The sequence below is a fragment of the Xiphias gladius genome, chromosome 22, assembly GCF_016859285.1.
Source record: "Xiphias gladius isolate SHS-SW01 ecotype Sanya breed wild chromosome 22, ASM1685928v1, whole genome shotgun sequence".
NCBI lineage: Eukaryota > Metazoa > Chordata > Actinopteri > Istiophoriformes > Xiphiidae > Xiphias > Xiphias gladius.
In genome coordinates, this window is record NC_053421.1 from 27774286 (window position 1) to 27797226 (window position 22941).

The window sequence follows — 22941 nt, forward strand, 5'->3', positions numbered from 1 at the left end:
TTCGAATTAAGTAAACAATGCTGTTGACTGCAGCAAAGAGCCGATGTGCTGCTGCTTGGTTTTTGGGCAACAACATGTTTGTACATAATATAGATATTATACTATCCCTCTTTAACCTGCTCCTGGCTACTAATGTGGATTCTAGTTTACGTTGATATTGTCCACCCCCATGTGGATAAATTTAAAAACTGACGAGGCAAATTTTAGTTTTTGACATTTAACATTTAGATTCATGTACGGCTCCCTGGAAAATACGGTTTCAAGTCTTACATATTTCTCAGTTACAATCAAAGTTAAACTTTTTCCAACAAAGCCCGGCCCACTTCAAACCAGTGAGACCAGCTCAAATAAGAACACAGACGCGGAAATCTCTCGTGTAAAGTGACCAAAACGGACCAAACTCTGGCAGAAACGTGCGTGTTCATATGGGACCTCATCGCTGACTGTAAGAGGCTGATTAAGAAAATCGGGTTCTAGGGCCTCACGTCTTACATGATTAATGCCAAAACATTTAGAAATATTTGACTTAAACACCAGCACACTCTTAAAGTGATCCAGGGCTGTAGGAAAAGCCGTGTTATCAGCAGTGGAGAGCGTCGGCGAACCAAAGGAAAGAGGGCGTGCCGTCATATCAGTCTGCGTTAGTGAGTGCTGAGTGGATGAACAGGATATGAGTCTCTGCGGGATCTCTTGCTATCTAATCTGATCTCTTGTCTCTAAGAGACTGTACGTCCTCCGAGGGTTTGATTTACACTGGGGGAAGCGGCGACTGTGGTCGGGTTTCATTGTATGGAAAGTTAAACATTGATCTGAGACCCCTTACTGTAAAAGGGGACGAAATGAATAGGCTATTCATTTAGCGCCGAGTGGACGGGGCAGTGGGTGTGGAGTTACCGAGCAGCTGTTACGTCCAAACACACTGCAAAGCGGGTTTTTCCAAAACCGCGTCTGTGCCAGAGAGTGAGGCAGAGTTTAGGGTTTGTGCATCCACAGCTCATAAAGATATGATTCCTTACAGGGCTTAAGTCACGAGAATGAATTGACGTGGACCTGACTGCTGTATTATTAGTTAGTAATTATTATCATCTAATTATTAGATCTTAGAAGTGAAAGTACTTGGTCTCAGGCTTTTACACGTTACATATACCGAGTGGCTAAAAACGCAAAAATGAAAACTTCTGTCAGGTTAGATCCTACCCTGTTGTTTCTGTTCTGTCTAAGGTTTGTAAGTTTTACGGTCGGCTCTCATTATGTGTACTAGATGTTTCTGCTCACTTATGTGGGGAAAACGCCGGCAAAGTTTAGATCACAACTTAGTGTTTTACGTCGCACATTACACTGCTCCAAAGATATGGAAACTACCCGCTCTGCACCACTGTCATCGTAATTTTACATGAAAAGAAACGTGAAACACAAGTAAAAATCTAAGCAACTGTTTCTCTAGTGAATTTAAGTTTTCAGGCTGTCGAGGTTTTATTGGTGCGACATTCTGTGTGAAAAACATGAAAAAAATAGATTGAAAAAAAATCAGTGTGTCACATTGTGTGAAAATAAAGGAGGAAACGAAACGGACACAAAAGCATGTCCAACATTATGACTCCATCTTTCTCTCTTCCTCAGGCTGCATGTTGGATGGACGATCCTACAACAGCTCAGTATCCTGGACCACCTCCACCAAACCCTGCATAACGCGAAGATGTCAGGTAGGTGTGTGTGTGTGTGTGTGTGTGTGTTTGAATCCTGCCTGGCTACACTGACTGTGAGCAGTCATGATGAAACCTCTGACCTCAGATCTGAAGACAGACAAACGTGCTGTTGTTAGAGGAAGGTGGAGATACACGGAGGAGTGAGGGGTGGATGGGTGGAAGGAGAAAGGAGGTGGGGGAACAAAACGCAATGGAAGGAGGGAGAACAGCGAGCAAAGCAGGGGGCGGAAGGAAGGAAAGAAGAAAGGAAGAGGAAGGTGGGAAGGAAAGGGGAAAGGAGGGAGCAGCCAAGTAAGAATGGGAACGAAATACAGGACAGACGGAGGCCCGACAGTCAGAGTTAGACTTTTAAAAAGATGTACCAACTAAAGAAATGATTTACCTCCTGGTTGTGACAGGAAGGTGTCATCACTGAGGCAGAGGTGCAGTGTGTCGTCCACTGCAAGAACCCCAAAGTCCACCCGAAGAAGTGCTGTCCCACCTGCCCCAGTGAGTACTGACTTTACTGGACCAGCATTCAGCTCCACGGTTCCTGCGGGGCCGTGGGAAAACCGCTAAAGCTTATGGATTTTTAAGAAAATGTGTGTGTGGGTGTGTACAAGAAGTAATGTGTGTGTAACTTCTTCTCTCGCAGGTTGTATCTTTGAGGGTCGTCTGTACAAAGAGAAGGAGGAGTTCAGTCCAGAGGGCAAACCCTGCATCAAGTGCACCTGCACTGTAAGTGTACACACACACACACACACACACACACACACACAGTTGTGTTTACATCCTCATCTGTGAGCGGAGCCTCCGTTCTCTGAATAAGTGAGTTTTGGAGTTTCCTAGGAGTCACAGTTTTTTGGTTGGACCCACATCCTTCTCTCCTCACGTATTCCTCCTTCCCTGTGCCCCCCCCCCCCCCCCCTCTTATTTCTCTCCCTCCCCCCGATACAGAAACATTTTGCCAACATTTACTCTTGAGCAGAAATGTGTCCTTTGCTACGTCCTACTCTGTCTCTCTGAACACTGAAGCAAAAAGTTGTTCATATGAAAAGGGAGTAGGACACTAGATCTTATTTTCAGTCCATGCACATTAAACCTGTCAAACTGACTGAAACAATATATTTAGAAGTGTTTACATGCGCACTAATACACACTTAATCATGTCACCCAGGTAGTTTAGTTTGATTAAAGTTGAAATACAACCAGTTCTTTGGCTTTTCTAAATCTTTCACATAAACCAGAGAAGTCATGCAGTGAGCTGGCTGCAAAAGTGTTTATAAAAACGAATGGTTGTGGTTTGAGGTTCAGTTAATTTATGCGAAGTAAGGCGGCCCAAATATTAACAAGGCAATCAAACATAACATTCGGTAAGAAACCATACTGTAAAACGTGCAGCCATATATACATGAATGTGAATGTAGTGACGTTTTCTTTATCACTTGATGCAGGAAGGATTTCCCCCAGGGCATCATAAAGCTGAGGGTAAAGGTGATAAAAAGAAACTACATGAAGGAGCATGGCGTGGTAATTGAACTGCGTTTTGTCGTTGCAGGGAGGGCGGACTCTCTGCATGAGAGAAGTGTGTCCTGTCCTTTCCTGTCCCTCCCACCTCACGCACACCCCGCCCGGACAGTGCTGTCCCAGATGCCTCGGTAAAAACCCATTATCGCCTTTTTTGACCCGTCACCCAGCTGGAGATTTGCGACAAAGTATTAGGGAGAAAATTAATTCCATCAAATTTTAAGAAAGATTTCCAAATGTTTCAAGAAAACAAAGTGAAAATCTGAAAATAAGGTTGAACTTTTGAGAAACGAATCATGCTTCATGCTTCATCTCAAACTATTGCATCTTTTCCTGTAAACTTCCAAATGAATCTCATATCTTTTTTTATTTATGTTTTGCTCTTGTAAAATTACTTTACTCTCAGAATATTATGACTTTGGATATTGTGATTGTATTTCTGAAATCTCTGTGCTTTTTCCCACTTGAAGACATTAACGTGACAAGGCACTGAAATGCCTCTGATCACCATGTCTTCACCGTGTAGCGTTGCTCTTCTTTTTTTTCCTCTGGTTTCCCTGTTTTTCTCCATGACTGTCGTTCCCCTGCCGTTCTTGCCTCGTGGAATCGTTGTCTTATCAGTGGCCCGTCTCAACATCACTGAAAAGTCCCGTTTCAGCCATATAGAGGGGATTTACTGTAGATCAAGTCAACCAACCGTCTCAAATCTCCCCACTGCAATCTCCAGATTTACATTGCACATCTTTACAGGGTCAGAGTTGCATACCAGACAACCAAGAAACGGATAAAAATATACAAAGCATGTTAAAAACAAGTACAGGAGGACAGGAGAGCAAATCGATGTCATCCTATAGCGGTGAGGCAATGAGGGTCTGATTTCAGTGCACTGCAAACTCTTTGCAGATAGTTAGCCATTCTTTAAAAACTAAGCAAAGTTGCATCCATCCTGCCCTTTTCACCTCCGTCTGTTAACTTCACATTAACTTGCAACCACAACTGGGAGTAAATAACTCATGCAATCTACAAGGCCTGTAAATGTTACCAAATAACTGAGTATTAATGTCTCTCGCTGCATCTTACGTCTGACTCCGTCTCTCCTCCTCCTCCTCTTCCAGGTCAGAGGAAGGTGTTTGATCTGTCTTTAGGAAGCTGTCTGTTCCACAGTGAGGTCTATGAGAACGGCACTCAATTCACCCACGACAACTGCACCACCTGCACCTGCAAGGTACCGGCCCGGATATGAAACGGATATCAGCTGGATTCACTGAGAATCCAGCCCATAGTGTTCAACTCATCAAAAATGTGTTCATCGCAATTTACTCACAATTATTTAACATGAGAATGAATTTTGACGTTGATATTATCGCATGGCTTCAATTAATTTAAAAAAAAATCCTGAATCTTTTTTTCTTGGAATCCTATCCACGGCCATTGGCTTCTTCTTCCCAGGATTCAACAGTGGTGTGCAAGAGGCGGTGCTCACGGCAGGGGAGTTGCCAGGGCGACCGGTTTTGTGAGGAGTGTTTGTCCTACGTGAAGGTGGAGGAGGTGAAGTACTGCAGAGTCCGGAACAAGATCTACAGGGTGAGAGAGAGGATACAGGGGCGATGGAGGGATGGATGGATGGATGAATGGATGAATTCAGTGACAGATGGACAGGTGAATGAGTGGATGGAAGAATGGACATGCATGAATGGGCGATGCCTGGTGAGATGGTTGAAAGGATGAATGGATAGAAAGAGACGGGTGGATGATGGGTGGATGGACTGATGATGGATGGATGGATGGATGTACAGGATGGTGGTCTGAAGGATTGAGGGATGGATGAATAGTTGATGAAAGGATGGATGATGATAGAGGGATGGATGGATGCATGTATGAATGATGGAGAGATGGATGGATGGATGAAGGACGGGCAGACATATGAATGAATGGACAGATGGTGTGTGGATAATGGGAGGATGGACAGATGGATAAATGGTTGAATGCATTGATAGATGGATGGATGAACAGATAAAAAAAATGGATGGAAAAATGGACAGACGCATGAATGTATGATGGCTGGACAGATGCTTGAAAGGATGGATACATGGATGGATAGACAGACGGATGTATGATGGATGGATGATGGGTGGTTGGATGGATCATGGAGAAATGGACCGATAGATGGTTGGATGAGTAATTGATGGCAGGATGGAAAAAATGGTCAGATGAATGGATGATGGACAGATGGAAGGAAGAATGGACAGATGCGTAGATCCGTGATTGATGGACAGATGGATAAATTAATGATGGATGAGTGAATGGATGGATGATGGTTGGACAGTCAGTGGATGGATGGATACACAGTATGTACAGATAGACAGATGGGAGAATAGATGATGGCTGGATGGACAGATGGATGAAGGGAGGACGGACGGATGCGTGATGATGGGATAGATGGATAGACAGATGGATGGACGGGACGGATGATGGTTGGATGGATGACTGGATATACAGAATGGACAGACAGACAGACAGACGGATGGATGAATGGATGGACGATGAATGGGTATATTTACGTCTGGACGGATGTGTTCTGATCGCGTTGCGTTTCTTCTCTACGGCAGGAAGGAGACATGTGGTCTTCAGTTAACTGCACTCTCTGTGCCTGTGTTAAAGGAATGACGGAGTGTCGGCCCAAACAGTGTGTACCAATCACCAGCTGCCCCTCGGTGAGTGACAGGCCCAACGGCCAATCACCCGCCTATTATATATCTGCGGGTTCTACGTGATGATGTTCAGTTGCTGTTCGACCGACAACCTAACAGCCACCAACTCTGTCTCTGTCACTCTTCTCTATTTGTTTTCCTTTCACTGTCCGTCCAGTCCGAGCTTCACACTTTACAGCCCATGACTAACTCCGTCGTTTTCACTTCACATGCACGACGCCTCCACACGCTCCTCATTTGCTGACAGAGCTGCCTTAAACGATCCACTCAGGTTCAACCGATTCACCTAAAGAAAAAAATTATACATATAAATAGATGTATATATCAATATGTATATAATACATGATTATCCCTTTCCATGTGCATTTCAAAGATGAGTTTGGTTCTTGTTATTAGGAGACACCATAGATTTATAGATACACTTTCCTGCAGGTGATCAGTGTCTTGCTGGTCTGTATTGCAGCACTGAACCAGTTCCTTTCCAGGACTTTTCTTTAACAGTGCGGTTTCTCCTCTACAATGGAAAGGCGTCGCTTTAGCACATTAGCCCTCTTTCACGCAGTTGAAGCGAGGCATTAGCGCCCTGGGAACTAGTGGCAGGAGCAGGGTTTGCGCCGCGTTCACCTGTCGCGGAGGTCGCCCCGGGGTCATCATGGGGTCACGATGGGGTGGACTCCTCGCATACCGCCGGCCACCGGCGGTCACGCAGTCAAAAGCAGTGTCAGCGTTAGTCCAAGTTCACGCGCCTCCAGCAGTTGCAACAAGCCCTCACCTGTTGTTTGTGGTCAGAACAGGCGAGCGTAGGGTGACGTAGGTGGTCTGCAGAGTCCCGTCTCCAGTGGCAAGGGCTGCTTTCACTTATTACATACTGCTGTGTGTATCCAATTGTATACGTGGCCTATATATGTGGCATTTTAAGAGTATTTTCTAAAAATGTGGTTGTTTATGTCAGATTTCATATTTTTAGAAAAAAGTTTGTTCTAGTGTTGGTGTCGTGAGACAAAAGTGGGACGACGACAGGACAAAACCTTTTGGAGCTGCTAGATCAGTCGCGATGATTTTAAATCTAAGTCATTTTAATGCGTCTTTCTGAAAGACCCCCAAAGACCTTAGACCAGCGTCTGTGCAATTGCTGCGACTTTACCATTTGGCCATTGATGATGCTGGACTGAAGAAATGGTAGCGCATGGAAAAATTTTGGAACATTTTGCTCTGAGTCAGCAGCTTGTACTCACATTAAATTAGACAGGATCAGAACCAAGCTTTACATTTCCTTAAGCTTTTAATGTCTATAAACTTTGAATATATTTTAGATTAGATAGAAATATCAATGAAGACAGTGGAGTTTTCTTCATCTTTTATGGCTTTTTGGTCTTTTGTCTCTGGGGGTCGAGGTGCAACAGAAAAAAAAGCAGACAAAACAAAGAGGCCAGTCCCGGACCAGAGACCGACTAAAGACTTGGTTAAGGTTAAGGAAAGATTGTTGTGTTGGTTGAACATTTTTTTCGTCTCCGAGACAGGATGTGAACCCGTCACACACCTGTCCCAAGTTATGATGAGTGTGACTCTCTCATACAGAGGTCATCGCAGCCTGTCTCACCCTCATGCACACACACTCTCCCATGGCGTCACCCTGCGGTCAGCCGCAGGTCGACAGCGTGTGTGTGTGTGTGTCCCTTTGGAGACAGCGTGTCTCCGAATAGCCTTTTGTCTGTGTGACATTTGAGTGACGGCAAAGAAGACGTTCCCTATATTTAGGCCCCCTGAAAACCAATCTCTGTCACTGTGTGTGTACGTATGTCTGTTAGAAAGGGAGTGTGTTTTTGACTGTGTGTCCTCAGTCTGTCAAAAGGCAGCCTTCTTCAAAGAGAGAGAGTGCCCTTTGTGCAGAGGTTAGGACTCTGGAGTGTGCATTGAGTGTATGCAGAACGTCTGTTGGCGATGACAGACCGGCTGTGTGTGTGTGTGTGTGTGTGTGTGTGTGTGTGTGTGTGTGCGCACCGATGAAGCGCTTCCCTAAGGCAACAAAAAGTAGGTGTGTGAAAGAGTCCTCTGATCTGCACCTCTGACTGAAGCCGAAAAAGACTGTACACGCACACACACACACACACACACACGCATATACACAGGTATACACACACACAGAGGGTCCTGTTACACAGACAGAGGTCAGCGGTTGAAGCGGGAGTATCGGTGTCTCTGTGGTCGTCCCGGTTTGGCTGTGGACTTGTCAAAAGGGGAGCTTTTCCTCCGTTTCTATCTTTCACTAAGCTGCTTTTCCATCTGCCCTGAAAACAGAGCCGTTACCTCTGGTACCTGAGCCAAGAAAAGGCGGACAAGGGGTGTGTTTTCATCCATGTCACTGTAAATGTTTGGTTGTAGGATGTCTCCAAAAGCCTGGTTGATCATTGGTGGACATCAACCAGACTTTTCAGGTGTTGACTTTATTTAGAAATTAAGTGCATATCACTACAATCTGTTCCAGTGGCTGGAATGGTTTAGCTTTCAAGTAGACCTTGATATATTTTTTCTGCCATCCATGACGATGTATCTGTGTGCGTCTCAATATTCTTAATATTCATGTATGCTTCACATAAACTTGTCTTCCCTGTTTCTCTCACTCTGTCCTTGGCCTCTCTTTCTCTTGAGCTCCTTGAACACTGTATTTTTTCAAACTTTCAAAAGTTTTCTGTTTTTTCTTCTAAATTTTGGTTTCTTTAGTTTCTCCAGTTTGGTCAGCCTGCGTTGCTGCTGATCAGGTCTGCGTTTTGTCAGAGATTTTCTGTTTCTCTTATCGCTCACTGCATCCCGGTGTTCTGTCGTCTTCCCTTAAGCTGTCTAGTCCCCGTGAGAGTTATCTAACGCTGTGCGTCTGTGCCTCGTCCCTTGCAGAATAAGATCCTGAACAGAACCGGCTGCTGTCCAGTTTGCACTGAAAGTGAGTAAGTCCTTCTCAACCCTCCAGCGTCCTCTTTTCCGGAGTATTCGTGTCTTTAATAATTAAAGAAAAGTCTTGAATTCGAGGCCTTAAAAAGTCTTAAAATGTCTGCTTGTAGTTCAGATTTTGTTTTGACGCAGCGGCAAAATTGTTAATTGATTGATTATTTCTACTCAGTGATTTGTATCAATGCAATCACAATAGGGCACAAACTGTAAAGTTGCCTCCTTAAAGGCAATGAAAAAACATCTCTCACTCCAGCCACTGTAGCTTCGGCCGAACGTTTCCCATGAACTTCAGTCCAGACTGTGGTTTGCCCTCAGGTCATTTCACTTTGGTTTCTGGCTGCAACCTGCAGCAAAAATCCCCCAAATGGCTCTAAATGTACCATTTCAGGACTTCAAAGACTCTACAACCGCCCTTCTTCATAATGTAGAGTTTAGTTTAGTTGGTAGAACAGAAGTCTTACCACACCACAGCTATTTCCACTTCTGAGTCGGCCCTATTAGTGCCACATATTTCACCATTTATCAAAAATGATCTAATTGCCGCTGGCTGTCAGGCATCAACACGTCTCCTTTCTTGCTGCCCTGGGGCAGGGAGACCTACGTCTGTCCCATTACTGGCATTTGACGCCATCCAAGTTCAAACGGCATCTATTCTTACTTCTGTTTCCCACAGATTTCGACATTTACTCCATCCGCCTCTGTCTTTGTCTCCCACCCTCTGCAGAGCCAGGTGTATGTACGGTGTTTGGGGACCCTCACTACAACACCTTCGATGGCAGGACCTTTAACTTTCAGGGAACTTGCCAGTACGTTCTGACTCGCGACTGTGGCGGCGTCCCCTCCGGAGGCCCGGGAAACAACGTCAACATCAACAGCCCAGACTCCAGCTTCACGGTAGGACAGGAGTTGAAGTGTGGGACGTTTTGCAGCCTTTTAAAGGAGTAGGCCGTCTTTGTGGAAGGCAGTTTGTTTGCTGGGTTTCTGAAACTTGGATGGAAAAATAGATTTCAGTTGAATAGATTTAGCGTAGCTGAGCGCAGACACTGATATAAATATACAAGAAAAATAAAGACGGCTCAGGAGTTGTTGTTTCCTCCTGCTTTTAGTCTTAGGTAGTGAATGCACTGATATGAAACTGATATCAGTCTTAATCAATAACTTGCAAAGAAAGCAAACAAGTGTATTCTACAAAAACTTGGACTACTCATTTGAAGCACTGTATGACACACTGCTTAGGAAGGAATTTGCATATGATGGGACAGTCTCTCTAAACACCATCCTTCTGTATAATCCTAACCTATTTGTGAAATCTTCATGTGAAAAATCTTTCAACTCGTCCAAACTTTTCTTTAAATCACATTAACACCTTACCTTTAATTTCGATCGCTCTCTCCCAGGTACTGGTGAAGAATGACGCCCGGCGGACTCGCTCCTTCTCCTGGACCCAGTCCGTCGAGGTGAGGCTGGGAGGTCTGACCCTCAGCCTGCACCAGCACCTGACGGTCCGGAGGAATGGCACCCGCATCGCCCTGCCCTATCACGGCCCCGGGGTGCACATTGACCTGGACGGATACCTGCTTAAACTCACCACCATAGCAGGTCAGCACGCGTCACTCTGGTCACACTTTTCTTTTTTTTTAGGGAGGATTTTAATAAAAATCTGAACCGTCTCATCAGCGTCAGATGAAGCAGGACAAAGTTGGACCTTTTCCCTCCGTCACCTTTTTCATTTCCTTTAGTATGAAGCATTAGAGACCGACAGCTTCTCTAAACGTGCGCGTGCTCAATGCAATTTCCTGATCACGTATACGTTTTTAAACATTGATGCACACAACTACCTTCGTTTAGTTGCAAACCACAACGATGTTAAATTTAAAAAGATTTAAACTGTCAGTGTGATTACTCATAATCAATAAATTGATACTTTTTAGTGTCATTAGGCCATACAGTCGCAGGCCAGTGGATTCCTCTCTCATGTAATTTTTTATTTTTATAGAGAATTTTATATGGATTATAATCTAGAATGTGCACTTAATAATACTAATGTGATATTTATAATATATTTGTAATATATGTAATATTTCATGCATAAGTCGAGTGCAAACCTAATGAATAAATTTGTCATTGCTTTTTCAACTCTGGAAAAGTGTATAATTATTCAGATGGCACGCTCTAGACTCCACAACAAACCACAGCTGTCATTAAAAAATGGGTGGACAGGTCACTAAAATAATCTCTAATCGAGGCCAATTTACGACCTTTTTCAATTAATTTCATGACAATTGAGCAAAGTCTGTCCACTAATGGTTCCATGTGGCTGAAAGCGTAGGAAAAAGCTAGTAAGTGGACCTTAAGTTAATATTTTGTCAATACTGTGACTACAGTCAAGAATAAACTTTGAGCTCAAGATCTTTGCTTTTTTTTTACCCTTAAAACACATGAAATGCACTAGTGCTTGGTTTATTGGGTAGAGGAGCTAAATGTGAAGTTTTGTTTCCCTCCGTCCACCTCCACCCGCAGGTCTGGAGATCACGTGGGACGGTGACAGCTTCGTGGAGGTTGTAGCAGCTCCCCACCTGCGCGGACGCCTCTGCGGCCTCTGCGGCAACTACAACGGCCACAAGCGGGATGACACGATGGGGGGTGACGGCCAGTTCAAGTTCGACGTGGACGAGTTTGCCGAGTCGTGGCGAGTCGAGGGAAACGAGGTTTGCTCGCAGCAGCCTCCGCCTCGCCGGCCAACGTCCTTCCAGTGTCCTGGCAGCGTCAAGGTCAAGTTACGCGCTCACCGGGAGTGCCAGAAGATCAAGTCGTGGGAGTTTCAGAAGTGCCACCGTGTAGTTGACTTCGCCCCGTTCTACAGGTGAGGACGGAGCGAGAGGCCGAGAACTGCGTGTCCTAAATCCAAACAATGCTTTGACGGGGCCTCTTTCCCCCCTGTTCCAGGCGTTAACATCGAGAACGGACACTTTTGATAACAACTGATCACATAACATCCCACACCTGTCCAAAAAACTGCTAAAAAAAAATCACACTTTTTTAGTCAAAAGTATACACCCTCTTAAGGAAATTAATATTTTCAAAATCTTGCTTTTACTGTTTACTGACCATAAGTAAACACCCACTTTAAATTATCTCTACCTCACTGTAGTACAGCTGGTTGCATGTCTCTGCTTTGTGTTCTGTATACAATATACCCCACTTGTGAATATTATCTGGATTTTGCAGGAGTCTCGATTCAAACCAGGTAAACTAATTTGGACACAGAAACCAGGAAAAGTCAAGATGCACATACATGTATTTATCTATGGTTCTGGATGATCCTCTTGATATAAACCATCTCCTGCCCAAAAGATGACCCCAAACTAAACCAAATCCTGCCCTCTGCAGGTCGTGTGTGACGGACATGTGCGAATGTCCGGTCCATAAAAACTGCTACTGCGAGTCCTTCATCGCCTACAGCCGAGCCTGCGAGAGGGAGGGAGTACCCGTCCTCTGGAGGCCCGACACAGCCTGCATGGGTGAGTGACGGCGCTCGCGACCCAATCACGATCTCAAGGTCGAAGACCGGTGTATTTAAAGTTACTCTTACAGACCACAGATAGGTTTTATTCTCACGCACTTTGATTTGCCAGTTGTGGTTTAACTAAGGTCAGTTTTGCCCTGGTGTAATAAGCATGAACATGAAACGGGGCTGCCACTGACGTTTGCGTTTGATTTTCAAACTGGAAAAACATGGCAGCCGTTCGGCAAATGCTATCAAAGACTGGTCTGACATGTATCCAGGAACACTCCTATTATCACCGGAGGATTTACACTCCTGAAACTCCTGCAAAAAATTAGCTTTGCGCGCTGTGTGAACATCCTCTCCTATAGAATTGTACAAACAGGAAATGGAGCATACTGTTAAATAGGGTCTATGGTAGGTAGCCTTCAATTTCCCCTTCGCTTACATTATATCCTCCGGGTCCACAGCTCCGTAACGGCAGATCAACTTCAAACATTTCTTCGAGTGTTTACGGTTTAATATTAATGTTTGCAGGTGTCTTTCATGCTGCACTGTCAACATCTTATAATGTTTAGAAACTTCTTTATGAACTATTCGTCAGCTGCTTCAGTCACATGATCACTTGAATTATAACAATTATAAGTCCATCAAATGCATTTCTGACCGATTCACATCAACATTATAATGACTGATTTCTCCCCCCCCCCATCAGCCACCCAGTGTAAACACGGTGCCGTCTACGACACCTGCGGCCCGGGCTGCACCAAAACCTGCGACAACTGGAACGAGATTGGACCGTGCTACAAGCCCTGCGTGGCCGGCTGCCACTGTCCCGCCAACCTGGTGCTGTTCCAGGGACGCTGCATCAAACCCATATCCTGCCCTGGACGGTGACCCTTGTGACCCGGGTGGGAGGGGGGAGGGGGGGGATTAGGTAAGGGGGTGGGGGGGTCCATTTTGTTTCAAAATTATAATGGCATGACTCGCTGAAAAGAATTCGGGAGGACAATTGAAGGTCTGGTGTCGACAGATCAGGTGCCACAAGGTACTCAGGGTCCATATCAGTGCAAGGAAGTGGGAAGACATGGATATGCAGTGATACGACGGCGGTGGACCGAAGGGAAACTTTGTGGGTTGGAGGCCGACCCTCGCCACTCCATTCAGCCTCTGACTTCTACTTGGGCCTCTTGTAATATCATCCACTGTTAAGATACCAGTCACCACCACGGGAGGCGCTAATTTCAGCCTTGTAGAGGAAGAGCTCCCAAGTTTTCTCATGGAGAAAACTCAGAGGCCCCGTTTGGAGATTTTACAATCTCCGCTATCTGCGGAAAGTTCCAGGTGCAGCCACGGACCCTCAGGAAACGATCTGGGTCATTGGACTCCTGTTAGAGCCAGCATGGCCCCGAGTTTCTCTCACAAACACTGTTAAGTGGGAAACTGAGCGTCTGCATTTGGATTAGCGAGATTCAAAGCAGAGAAAGTCGCTGACGCATCGAATCAAACTGTCCTTGTGATCCTTTATTCCATCATTTCATACTGTAAGCTAGCCAGATTTATATGAAAGACAGACAGCTTTTATATTATTATTGTTCTAATTATTCTAATTATTATTATTTGTTGTTGATGTTGTTAATTTATCTATCAGTCAAATGACATGTCGTAGCAAGAGCCAGAATCATGAACATAATTGAGTTATAAATGATTTAAAGGGAAAGAAAAGCTATTTATGTATTTGTAGTGTACTTTTGTGTTACTGTTTGAAGAGAAATGCCCAAATGTGACTCAGTTGTTGCATCATCGCAGGGAAAAAGTACTGTATTGTATTTTGCTCAGTGTACAGGTTGTTGTGGTTAGTATCAAACTGAAGGTGTTCATTTAAGCATATGTTTCACTTGACAATAATTATTTAAGACCAGCAATATAATCTTTTATCGAAGTTCATTTTTGACTTCTGTCTTTACTCTTGAGAGTCTTGAAACCTTTAAACAACTGCAGGGGAAGAACGCCGGACCCGAAGGTTGCTGGTACAAATCCCCAAAACGACGACGACGACGATTTCCCAGGCAGAAGAAAAACGATCCAATGTAACGCTCATTAACAAAGTTATGTTTTACACTTTCAAGTCTCTAAAAATAATTCAATAAAACAAGCTGAAAGAGGCAAATCACCCTTCGATTGAACTGCTCTCAACTTAGAGGCATGCAACCAAGGACAAGGGGTTAAAAAGGAAATGTAGCTTCACTGTTAAAAGAATTTTGCTCTAAAAGGTTGAAAGTCCAGTTTTGAAGTCGTCCAAGTTGAGAAACAAAGTAAAGCTGGATTCAAATTTGACACAAGGGGTTAACGAGGCCAGCCCAGTTTTGATTATAGTCCAGTGCTGGATTTCACTTGTTGATAGCGTGACACGCTAGACGGATGTACTGTACATGGTCAGCAGTTGTTATACCCCCCCAGTGATCGCTCTCACATTCTGTCATTGCAAGCTTCTGCAAGCCCCGCGTTTGCGTCCTCAATAGAGAGCGACGAACGCTGTGAGCAGAAGGTCTGCGGTGGAGATGGCTTTGTTAGTCGTGCGCGACTGAGAAGAAGAACGTGACTCGTCTTTCTTTGACTTGCTTCATCATGTCTTCACTCTCAGCACTGAAGAAAACACAAGACGCTCAAACTGAGCAAACACTGTTCTCCGATCCCGACGTAGTTCCGGTTTTGAGAAGGTGCTAGTGGGCGCCAGAGATATAGTGTAACCCCTTTAACCTCTTGAGACAAAAGTAATCAGATTTATCGGGGGAAAAAAAAGACAAACTCACAATAAAGAGCCGAAACTATTTTAAATACATTTTCACACTTTTAATACACTTCAAATTTGTACAAACATATTTCACATAAGTGTATCACTAAAACAAACACGTGACAACTAAAGCACCAGATACAACAGAGTCCATTAGACAACAGAGCTGTGTTTTTCAGGAGTTTTTGTGAGGAATACCAGAGCGGAAAATTAGACTTGTGTGCCCACCTGCCTCAGCGGTCGACTCATTCAACATTTCACCATCCACTCTGACGTCAGGTGCGGGTGGGTTGAGAAACTAATCGTCGACATCTGGCTGATAGTTCAATTCTCACATAAAAGAAGAAATACTCGAACAGTAACTAGTAATCTGAGAGGCAAGATGTTTGACTTACAGCTGTTACGGTTTTTAGTGCTGTGCGGTTCGTCAGTGACTGTCTTCAGGCATCTTAGAACTTACAATCATCTCTGTTCTTTGCATCGATGAAGCCAAGCTGAACTTCATCCAAAGACCTTCGCTGTGTTTCTTTTGAGAAGCACGGCGGTGATATAAAACACCAACAACCCCAGTTACATCACACATCAGTTACATGTGTGATGACAGATAATTCTATTTGTTAAACCTAATTTGACATGTGAGTTTCATTTCAAAATCTGTATAACCATTTTGATTAAAAAGTCACATGATATTCGTAAATGAATATTTAAAAATGTAGATAACGTTCTCCAATCCTTAAGTATTTAGGGAAAAGGGTCTAAAGACAGCGGATAACGCTACATTTCGTACTCCGTTTATACAGTTTATAGGAGCAGATGCCCAATGAACGATGCAGGAATTAGGAGATTTATGAAGATATTTTTGGATTTAAGCCGCCAATAAAAGGAATTTTGTGCCGTATTTTAAAAACTGTCGGCTGGTTTTTGACTTACAGGCCCCCCCACACACACATACACACACAGGTGTTTTCACTCGCCCGTGTGTGTACCTGATCAGCCCACTGCGCTGGTTGAGGTCGGGCGGGGCTTTGCACGTGGTCACCTGTTTCAGTCGGAGTTTGTCCCACTTTAACAGGAACAAGAGAGGGAGGCAGATGTCAATTAAGCGCAGTCTCTAGACGCCACAGTCCTGGGAAGACGTCTGATTACGTCAAAAGTGAAAACACCCGTGGGGGGGCATCATGGGTGGGCAGGGGACTCGAGGAATTCAATGCAGTCGTAGAAGCAGTGTCTGACGTAAGTCCCTATTTCCTAACGAGGGCACTATACTTACTGCCTGCCACTTTATTTAAGTTTGAAACCTAACACATTGTATAGTTCCCATAAAAAATGTTCCCCCAAACAAAAATAGTAGTGTCAACGGCACGTACATTACTCTGAGCTCACAGTCCTGCCAAGCTTCTCGTAATGTAGATGCGAAAGTTACCGTTACGCGACTGATGCAAAATGAGGATTCGTAACCATCTGAGATTTCATTTTACAGCTCGCTATAGAGTGGAGTGTGTCAGCTCTACTGGGAATACGAGGGAGTGGACTTGAAACCAGAAAAGACATTAGTGGTTACACATGTGAAGAGTGAGCTGTTACGCGGTCCGCGTGGACAGCTGTATCGATTGGAGCAGAGCCGTTCAGTCTCAGACGGGGAGTTCCCATCGATTTCCTACAGAACCAAGGGTATTTCTGAATCTTTCTAAGATGCCAGGCACGTGGCTGTATTTTCCGGTAATGACTAAAAGCTCCTCCTTCTCCTTCGGCATACAAATTTAAAACAAATAAACTTGAGATTTGTTTGTTGACCTCTTAACAAAAGGCCGGTTGTCTAATCGATAATGATTCAGTGCCTGACGCTTGAGTTTTACATTGGCCAGGGCGGAAAACAAAAGTTATACTGTTGACATGACATCAAGCCTTTGAATTTTGTAGTGAAACTCTTCGCTAGCGTGTTTTTGACCGCGAGCTGCTGCACCGTTTTAGCAATAATATACAGTACGACCAATACCAAATGATATTCACCAACACCAGTGGCTCCGGCGGATAAAGGGAACAAGCACTGACTTCACTAGTCACAAGCACAACACAAACAGTCTCAGATAAAAGCAACATCAAGACACTTACAGTGACACGACACTGCTAACGTTCCTGCTCTCTGCACACGTGAGGGGCAGATCAACTCTTTGGCATTTTCTGAAAATGACACATTCACCTTCATTTCTAAACTGAAATGCTGTAAGGCCTGGAATGGTACTGCGGTGTATACGAAAAAAAGTCTGGATAGAAAATAAGATATTCTCTGCTGGAGTAAAATGACTCCACTGATACAACAAACCTCAAGTGAATAGTGGTAATTTTGCAAAAGTAACAGGAAAATAAAGCTCTTTGGAGAATTTTTTTTTTTCCTTTTCCGGATTTATTCCTATATATTCTGGGTTTCAGTGTTCAGGTCTCAAATTTTCATAAGAATGTGTGTGTGTGTGTGTGAATGGGTGAATGTGGCATGAAGTGTAAAGCGCTTTGAGTGGTTTGAAAAGACTACAATATAAGCTATATAAGTGCAGTCCATTTAACTGTTTATACTGTGAGTCAGCTGGATTTTTTGTGACATTTAAAACAGTTGATTGATCACATGAGTGAGAGGATGAATTTAATGATGGGTTGAGCCTTTTAAATTTCTAAACTGACCAGCAAATAGTTTAATCAAACTATAACAAAGAAACACTGCTCCACACTGATCTCAACACCCGCCAGAGTAGCGGATGATAAAACAGATGAGTTTCTTTCTTTGATTCCTTCACAGGCTACACAGGGTATCTGTGTAATCCTGCAATATTTGTATTCTTAGCAAGCTGATAAAAACACAACAAATGTGGAGACGATTCCCACCAGTTTCCTCTGATAAACCATGGCACAAGGGGAGAGACAATCTGTTCGTTCCTCGTCTTACCGTGAAGACAAAACCAGACAAAAACAGATGATACAAGTAGATAAAACTAGCTGCTCTAAGTACAGAAAATATGTATGTGCACTCTAATATATAATCTTCCAAACCTCTCAAGTAAAAGTTTTCCTATACAAAAGAAAATATACATCTAATAAAAATACACTCTTAACGTTCCAGGCTGGCCAGCTTTAAGGATATACTAAAATAAAATAAAAAAATACAGTCAAACCATGATATACAGCTGGGGTCAGCTACCACAGCAAAGGAACAAGCGAACCAGGCAGAAAGGAGGAGTGTGGACAGAGAGAGACTGACCGGCAGAGAGTTCAGTCGTCATCGCTGTCGCTGCCTGACTCGCTGAGCTGAAGGTCGTTTCCTGCGAGGAAGAAGAGGAGAAACAGATTAGAAACATTGTTAATCGAGGGGTGTCTCTTTCCATGGTTTCTCAGCAGACATATGGAAATAGTAAGTCACACTGGTTTCAGGAGTATGTGCAATTTGAGCTTTGAGTTCTGGGGCGAGGATGGGTTTTCCATTTTTGACACAAATTGTACCAATCAGGTTCAAAGGGGTGATGTCATACAAGTTATAACTTAAACTTGTATGATTCACTGACAAGTGCACTTTGTTTACAGGTAGTGGAAAGTCAGCACTGGCATAAACCCCGGCTAAATGACTCTGGGTAGCTCTTAAACCCTCCACGTGAACCAGCAGACGAATAAGTTCAGGTGTAGTGGCCAGAATGGGATGTTGGCAAAAAGTCCCCTCAGAAACATGGCGGGGATGTCACGGATAAGAACTACATCCGTTAGCAGCAAGGTGTTGTGGTCCTACAGTGTTTTTGGAAATGGAAGAATTGAATGCATTGCCATCATTCCCGTGAGCGCTGGGATGAGTTCCAGCCTCTGGATGGAGACAAAGCATAACCCTGGGATGCTCACTGAGTGTGTTCATGAGCTGGTTGTTGCCCTGCTGCCGGTCGGCTCCTCCGTTGGCCATAGGGTGGCGGTTGGGGGAGGTCTGACTGAGCGGTCGGGGGGCGTCGTGCTCGCCGTCGCTGCTGCTGCTGTCGTCGCCGCTCCCCGAGGCACTAGCTGAGTCAGAGGAGCTGCTGCTGCCGCTGCTGCTCATCTGCTCTATCACCTCCACCTCTGCTCGCAGCTCTGTCAAAGGCACAGGACAGCGACGGTTAACGTTAAATCCTGAGATGGCGACGCTTCTCTTAAGTTGTATCTTCCCTTTCTTGATTTATTTGTATAAATATCTGTGAAAACTCAACATATCTGTAGAAAAAATAATACACTCTATGTTACGTGTTGTGATTATGTCAGGATAGAGTTTAGTCTAAAGTCTGTTTTATCTTGGGTTGTGGTTGGGGCTGAACTTCCTCGCCTCTTTTGATGTCGTCGAGCTGGGGCTCTGGGGAGGGGTTATCCTTAGAAGGGGAAGGGGACGTCTTGGCGCCCGCCCCGGGCTTGGTGGGGGCCCGGAACTGAGAGCTGGGCTGGCTGGACCGGACCGACTGCTGTTCGATTCGGGCCTGGATCTTACTGCTGCCCTCTGCCCTGAAACACACACACACGCAGAAGATGCACCTACTGTTAGTCCTCTCTGATCTCTAGCAGTTTGTCCCGATTTATCTGGAGCCTAAACCGTGTTAAATCCTTCCGGGGGATTTGAAAAGTAAATTTCAGTTACTCAGGATATGCTCTAGCAACAAATATGCAAAGCCTAGATTTACAAAGGGAGAATAAAACCTTTAAAAATCCGCTAACTTAAGGACCAGCGGACAAACATATAATCGTTGAACAGACTTCATCCTCACTATATATAAATGTTCTGTGTTGATGAAAATTCACGATTACTATTCCTCAAAAATAGATGCACATTTTTTAGTGGTATATTCTGAATTTGGTGTAGTAATAATCAGTATCCAAAAGGTGGAGCCAAATATGTCAGGTAGCAGTGTTAATGTGTGGAAGGACTGAAAGCCTATGATTTATAATCTGAAAACTAAATGGTTGTAAATCAAATCGCGGTGGAATAAAGCACTTTTTTGACAAACATGTAAGTTTCAAAGGAAATCTTTCACAAGCTTATGATGTCCTGAGCTCGAAGATTTGACGGCTACGCTGTCCTCTCTCGGGACAGTGCTCCAGTTCCACATGTTACGATCATATCTCTCACAAGACGTTTTCAGTGGTCTGGACTGCTTTGACCTCTCACCTGGTTTTCTTGACCTGGATGCTGCTGCTCAGCTTCTCCAGCACGAATTCCCCGGTGTCATGGTTAATGATGAGCACACAGTCCTTCTGGTACGGCCGCTTGTTTCCTTTGAAGACCGTCATGGGAGGCGTGGAGCCCTGGAAGAAGAACAATTGATCTAAATACGTCCCGTCTATGTTTGCTTTGACAGACACGATGGTAGAAATGAAAAGGTTTGTTCGTCAGAATGATTCATTATAACTCAGCCGTTAGTTCACTTGATTGACTTAGCACTTCGACCAACCTGCAGGTACCTCTACCTCTTATTTTCACTGACGAATGCTTTCACATCAGTTCAGGTGAGAACCCTCGGTTCTATTATTTTCATATCTCTAGCCTGTGAGGTATCCGTTTGTCTGCTTATCTCTTTTTTTTGTTTGTTTTAAACATTGTTTTTTTGATATTATTTGCATCATACTACAATTTGCTCTCAGTATGTTGAAAACAACTGAAAACCGGAGTCAAATTCCGTGCGTCTCTCCACATCCTTTGTCAGTAAAGTCGAACTTTACCGGTACACATTTCCAAAAACGTGTGCTTGTGCCGAATCCTACCTTTGACACGATTTTTACCTTTGCTGTCAAATTTCATAAACTCTGAAATCAGACCACCACACAGTTTACATGGAGAGACTGAAATCCGACGTTGATGTGACATCCCAGCCGTTAGACGCATCATTGTCCAGATAGTAACTCTCTCCGTTGCTGTCTCCTCGTGTTCTCTACAATTTTAGAGGACTTGAAGGAGAAATGCAAAACCTTATAACTCCACAGACAAGTGTCTGATGGAGGAAAATGATGCACAACAAAATCTGGAGTTACTCCTTTAACTGTCTTTATCAGTTATAGTAAATTGGGGCAATCTGGCTGTATGTAATGTCCACATTTAAGGGACAACAATGAGAACCTTTCATGTTTTTGCCAATTAATGACACAATTATAATTTTAGAATTAATTTCCAAGACAGCAAGTGTGTTTCAGTTCATTTCAGTTCACTGAGAAAACAGCCTGCAGTGATTGGACATTTTTTCGTAACAGGCAAACCATCCCAGCGGACATTTAATCACCTTTATTTTTCTAATCAGTGCTGTGTTACCAGGTTTTAATGTAGCTGAAAGCAGGAAGAGTTTAAAATACCACCCTTCACGCTGTCTTCACAAATGCTCTAACATCCACAGCATGCAGCTGATTGCCAAACAGCAACCTTATGAATTCACAAAACAATGGAATTCAGGTAATCATTTACTAAAAGCTGACATTTGCTTTTTTTTTTGGGTTAGGTTTTCTGACAGCACACAGCAGTTTTACCGGAATGTGAGGTAACGTTATGGTCACTTCATCTCCTTTCCCAACTTGTAGCTCTCCCTCGCAGCTCGTGTCGATAGACGCTGGTTTGAAGTCATCTGTGAAAGGAGGACATTTGGTGATTCAGTCAGGCGCTGGTCAAATGCAGGTCAGGTCAACATATATAAGGACTCCTTGAATTTATTCCTTGAAGAAATGTGACCATATTATGCACTGAGAGGGACATTTTATGCCTGAAAAACAAACGGATGAGCAAACTATGTAACAAACCGTTTCTAAAATCACCTCAAACATACTTACATTTCTTTACTGTTAACTAGCAACCACCTTATCTGCTGATACTGACCTGTGACCTGCAGGTATATTACATTATATACGGTAAACATACAGATGAATTGCTTTCCTAATTAACGAGCGAGCCTTACAATGCATACACCAAAAAACAAAAAAAAAACAAACAAACACCAAGGCACTTTTTATTTTATTTTCTTTTATATAACTTTTTAAATTTTTTGTAAGGACGATACCTCACAAAAATGAAACAAAGCTACCTCACTAGATCTGGACAAAAACATTCATGTCAAACTAGTCCCTATTCATGCCCCTTTCAACAGAGACAAACGTGCGTAACCACGTTGGTCTGGTTAAAGTGCACATCCGGCAAACTTCTGAGGCAGTTGTGCCGTAAAAATGTCCGGAAACAGGCAACGAATTACCGCGTTTAACCGTCAATACCGGCCGCACTGTTTTCCGTCTCCTTGCTCTAAGAAATAATGTTTGGGGGGGAAAAAAACCAATACTAAATGAATGTATGATAAGTAAAGGGAGTTGCTGAGAAATGAAAAGCGGTGGGTGTATCGATATCTTTCTATGCAAATGACTTAATTTACTTATCCACATAATTGGCTGGGTTGTGCAAGAGACAGCCTCCCCGTCCGTGTGGGCGACCTAATCCCACACAGCGCTTCATTTCACACACTTGCGCCACTTTTTATTTTATTTTTTTTAACGCCGTCTTCTCCATTTCTTTCTCTTCGTTTGTTGACACTCACATCTTATGGTGTGAAAGGAAGATTTTGGCCTCTTCTCGAAGCTTTCTCCGAGCTTCAAAACATGCTCCTCTTTGTCCAGCAGCGGATTCGTGCTCCCGTTCATGTCTCCGTTCGTTTGGGAATGTCTCAAAAATTCACATGAATCTGCGGTGTTCCGAGGAGCCGAGCTGGATCTGACAACTTCAGGGGGGTCAAAAATTAGAAACCAACTATGAGA

At 43.8% G+C, this 22941-nt stretch overlaps 2 protein-coding genes across 3 annotated transcripts in view; one reads left to right on the top strand and one right to left on the bottom strand.

Moving 5' to 3' along the window:
- The window catches only part of bmper (BMP binding endothelial regulator), a 31673-nt gene extending 18402 nt beyond the window's left edge, over positions 1-13271 (top strand). Inside the window, exons 4-16 of the mRNA XM_040118419.1 lie at positions 1621-1703; positions 2105-2195; positions 2341-2423; positions 3244-3343; positions 4328-4437; positions 4662-4796; positions 5822-5926; positions 8816-8861; positions 9594-9763; positions 10267-10468; positions 11390-11732; positions 12260-12390; positions 13090-13271. Of these exons, the coding sequence (XP_039974353.1) occupies positions 1621-1703; positions 2105-2195; positions 2341-2423; positions 3244-3343; positions 4328-4437; positions 4662-4796; positions 5822-5926; positions 8816-8861; positions 9594-9763; positions 10267-10468; positions 11390-11732; positions 12260-12390; positions 13090-13271 (1781 nt within the window). The remainder of the gene's footprint in view (positions 1-1620; positions 1704-2104; positions 2196-2340; positions 2424-3243; positions 3344-4327; positions 4438-4661; positions 4797-5821; positions 5927-8815; positions 8862-9593; positions 9764-10266; positions 10469-11389; positions 11733-12259; positions 12391-13089) is intronic.
- Positions 13272-18227: 4956 nt separating this feature from the next.
- On the bottom strand, positions 18228-22858 carry eaf1 (ELL associated factor 1). 2 transcript variants are annotated; one of them, XM_040116785.1, is made up of 6 exons: positions 22725-22858; positions 21676-21770; positions 20330-20466; positions 19496-19668; positions 19045-19266; positions 18228-18479 (listed from the first exon to the last, which is right to left on the bottom strand). In XM_040116785.1, exons 1-6 carry the CDS (start codon positions 22825-22827, stop codon positions 18430-18432), a joined length of 780 nt encoding a protein of 259 aa, XP_039972719.1. In that variant the 5' UTR covers positions 22828-22858; the 3' UTR covers positions 18228-18429. The 2 variants fall into 2 exon arrangements, with proteins under 2 accessions (XP_039972719.1, XP_039972717.1); XM_040116783.1 differs by lacking the exon at positions 22725-22858 and adding an exon at positions 22389-22709.
- Positions 22859-22941: the final 83 nt, after the last annotated feature.

Coding starts and splice junctions, on each gene's coding strand:
- eaf1 (XM_040116783.1), bottom strand. CDS start 22,572: ATGTGGATAAGTAAATTAAGTCATTTGCATAGAAAGATATCGATACAC. Junction 21,771..22,388: donor GGTATTGACGGTTAAACGCG/GTAATTCGTTGC, acceptor CTCCTTTCACAG/ATGACTTCAAACCAGCGTCT. Junction 19,669..20,329: donor ATCCAGGTCAAGAAAACCAG/GTGAGAGGTCAA, acceptor TGTGTGTTTCAG/GGCAGAGGGCAGCAGTAAGA.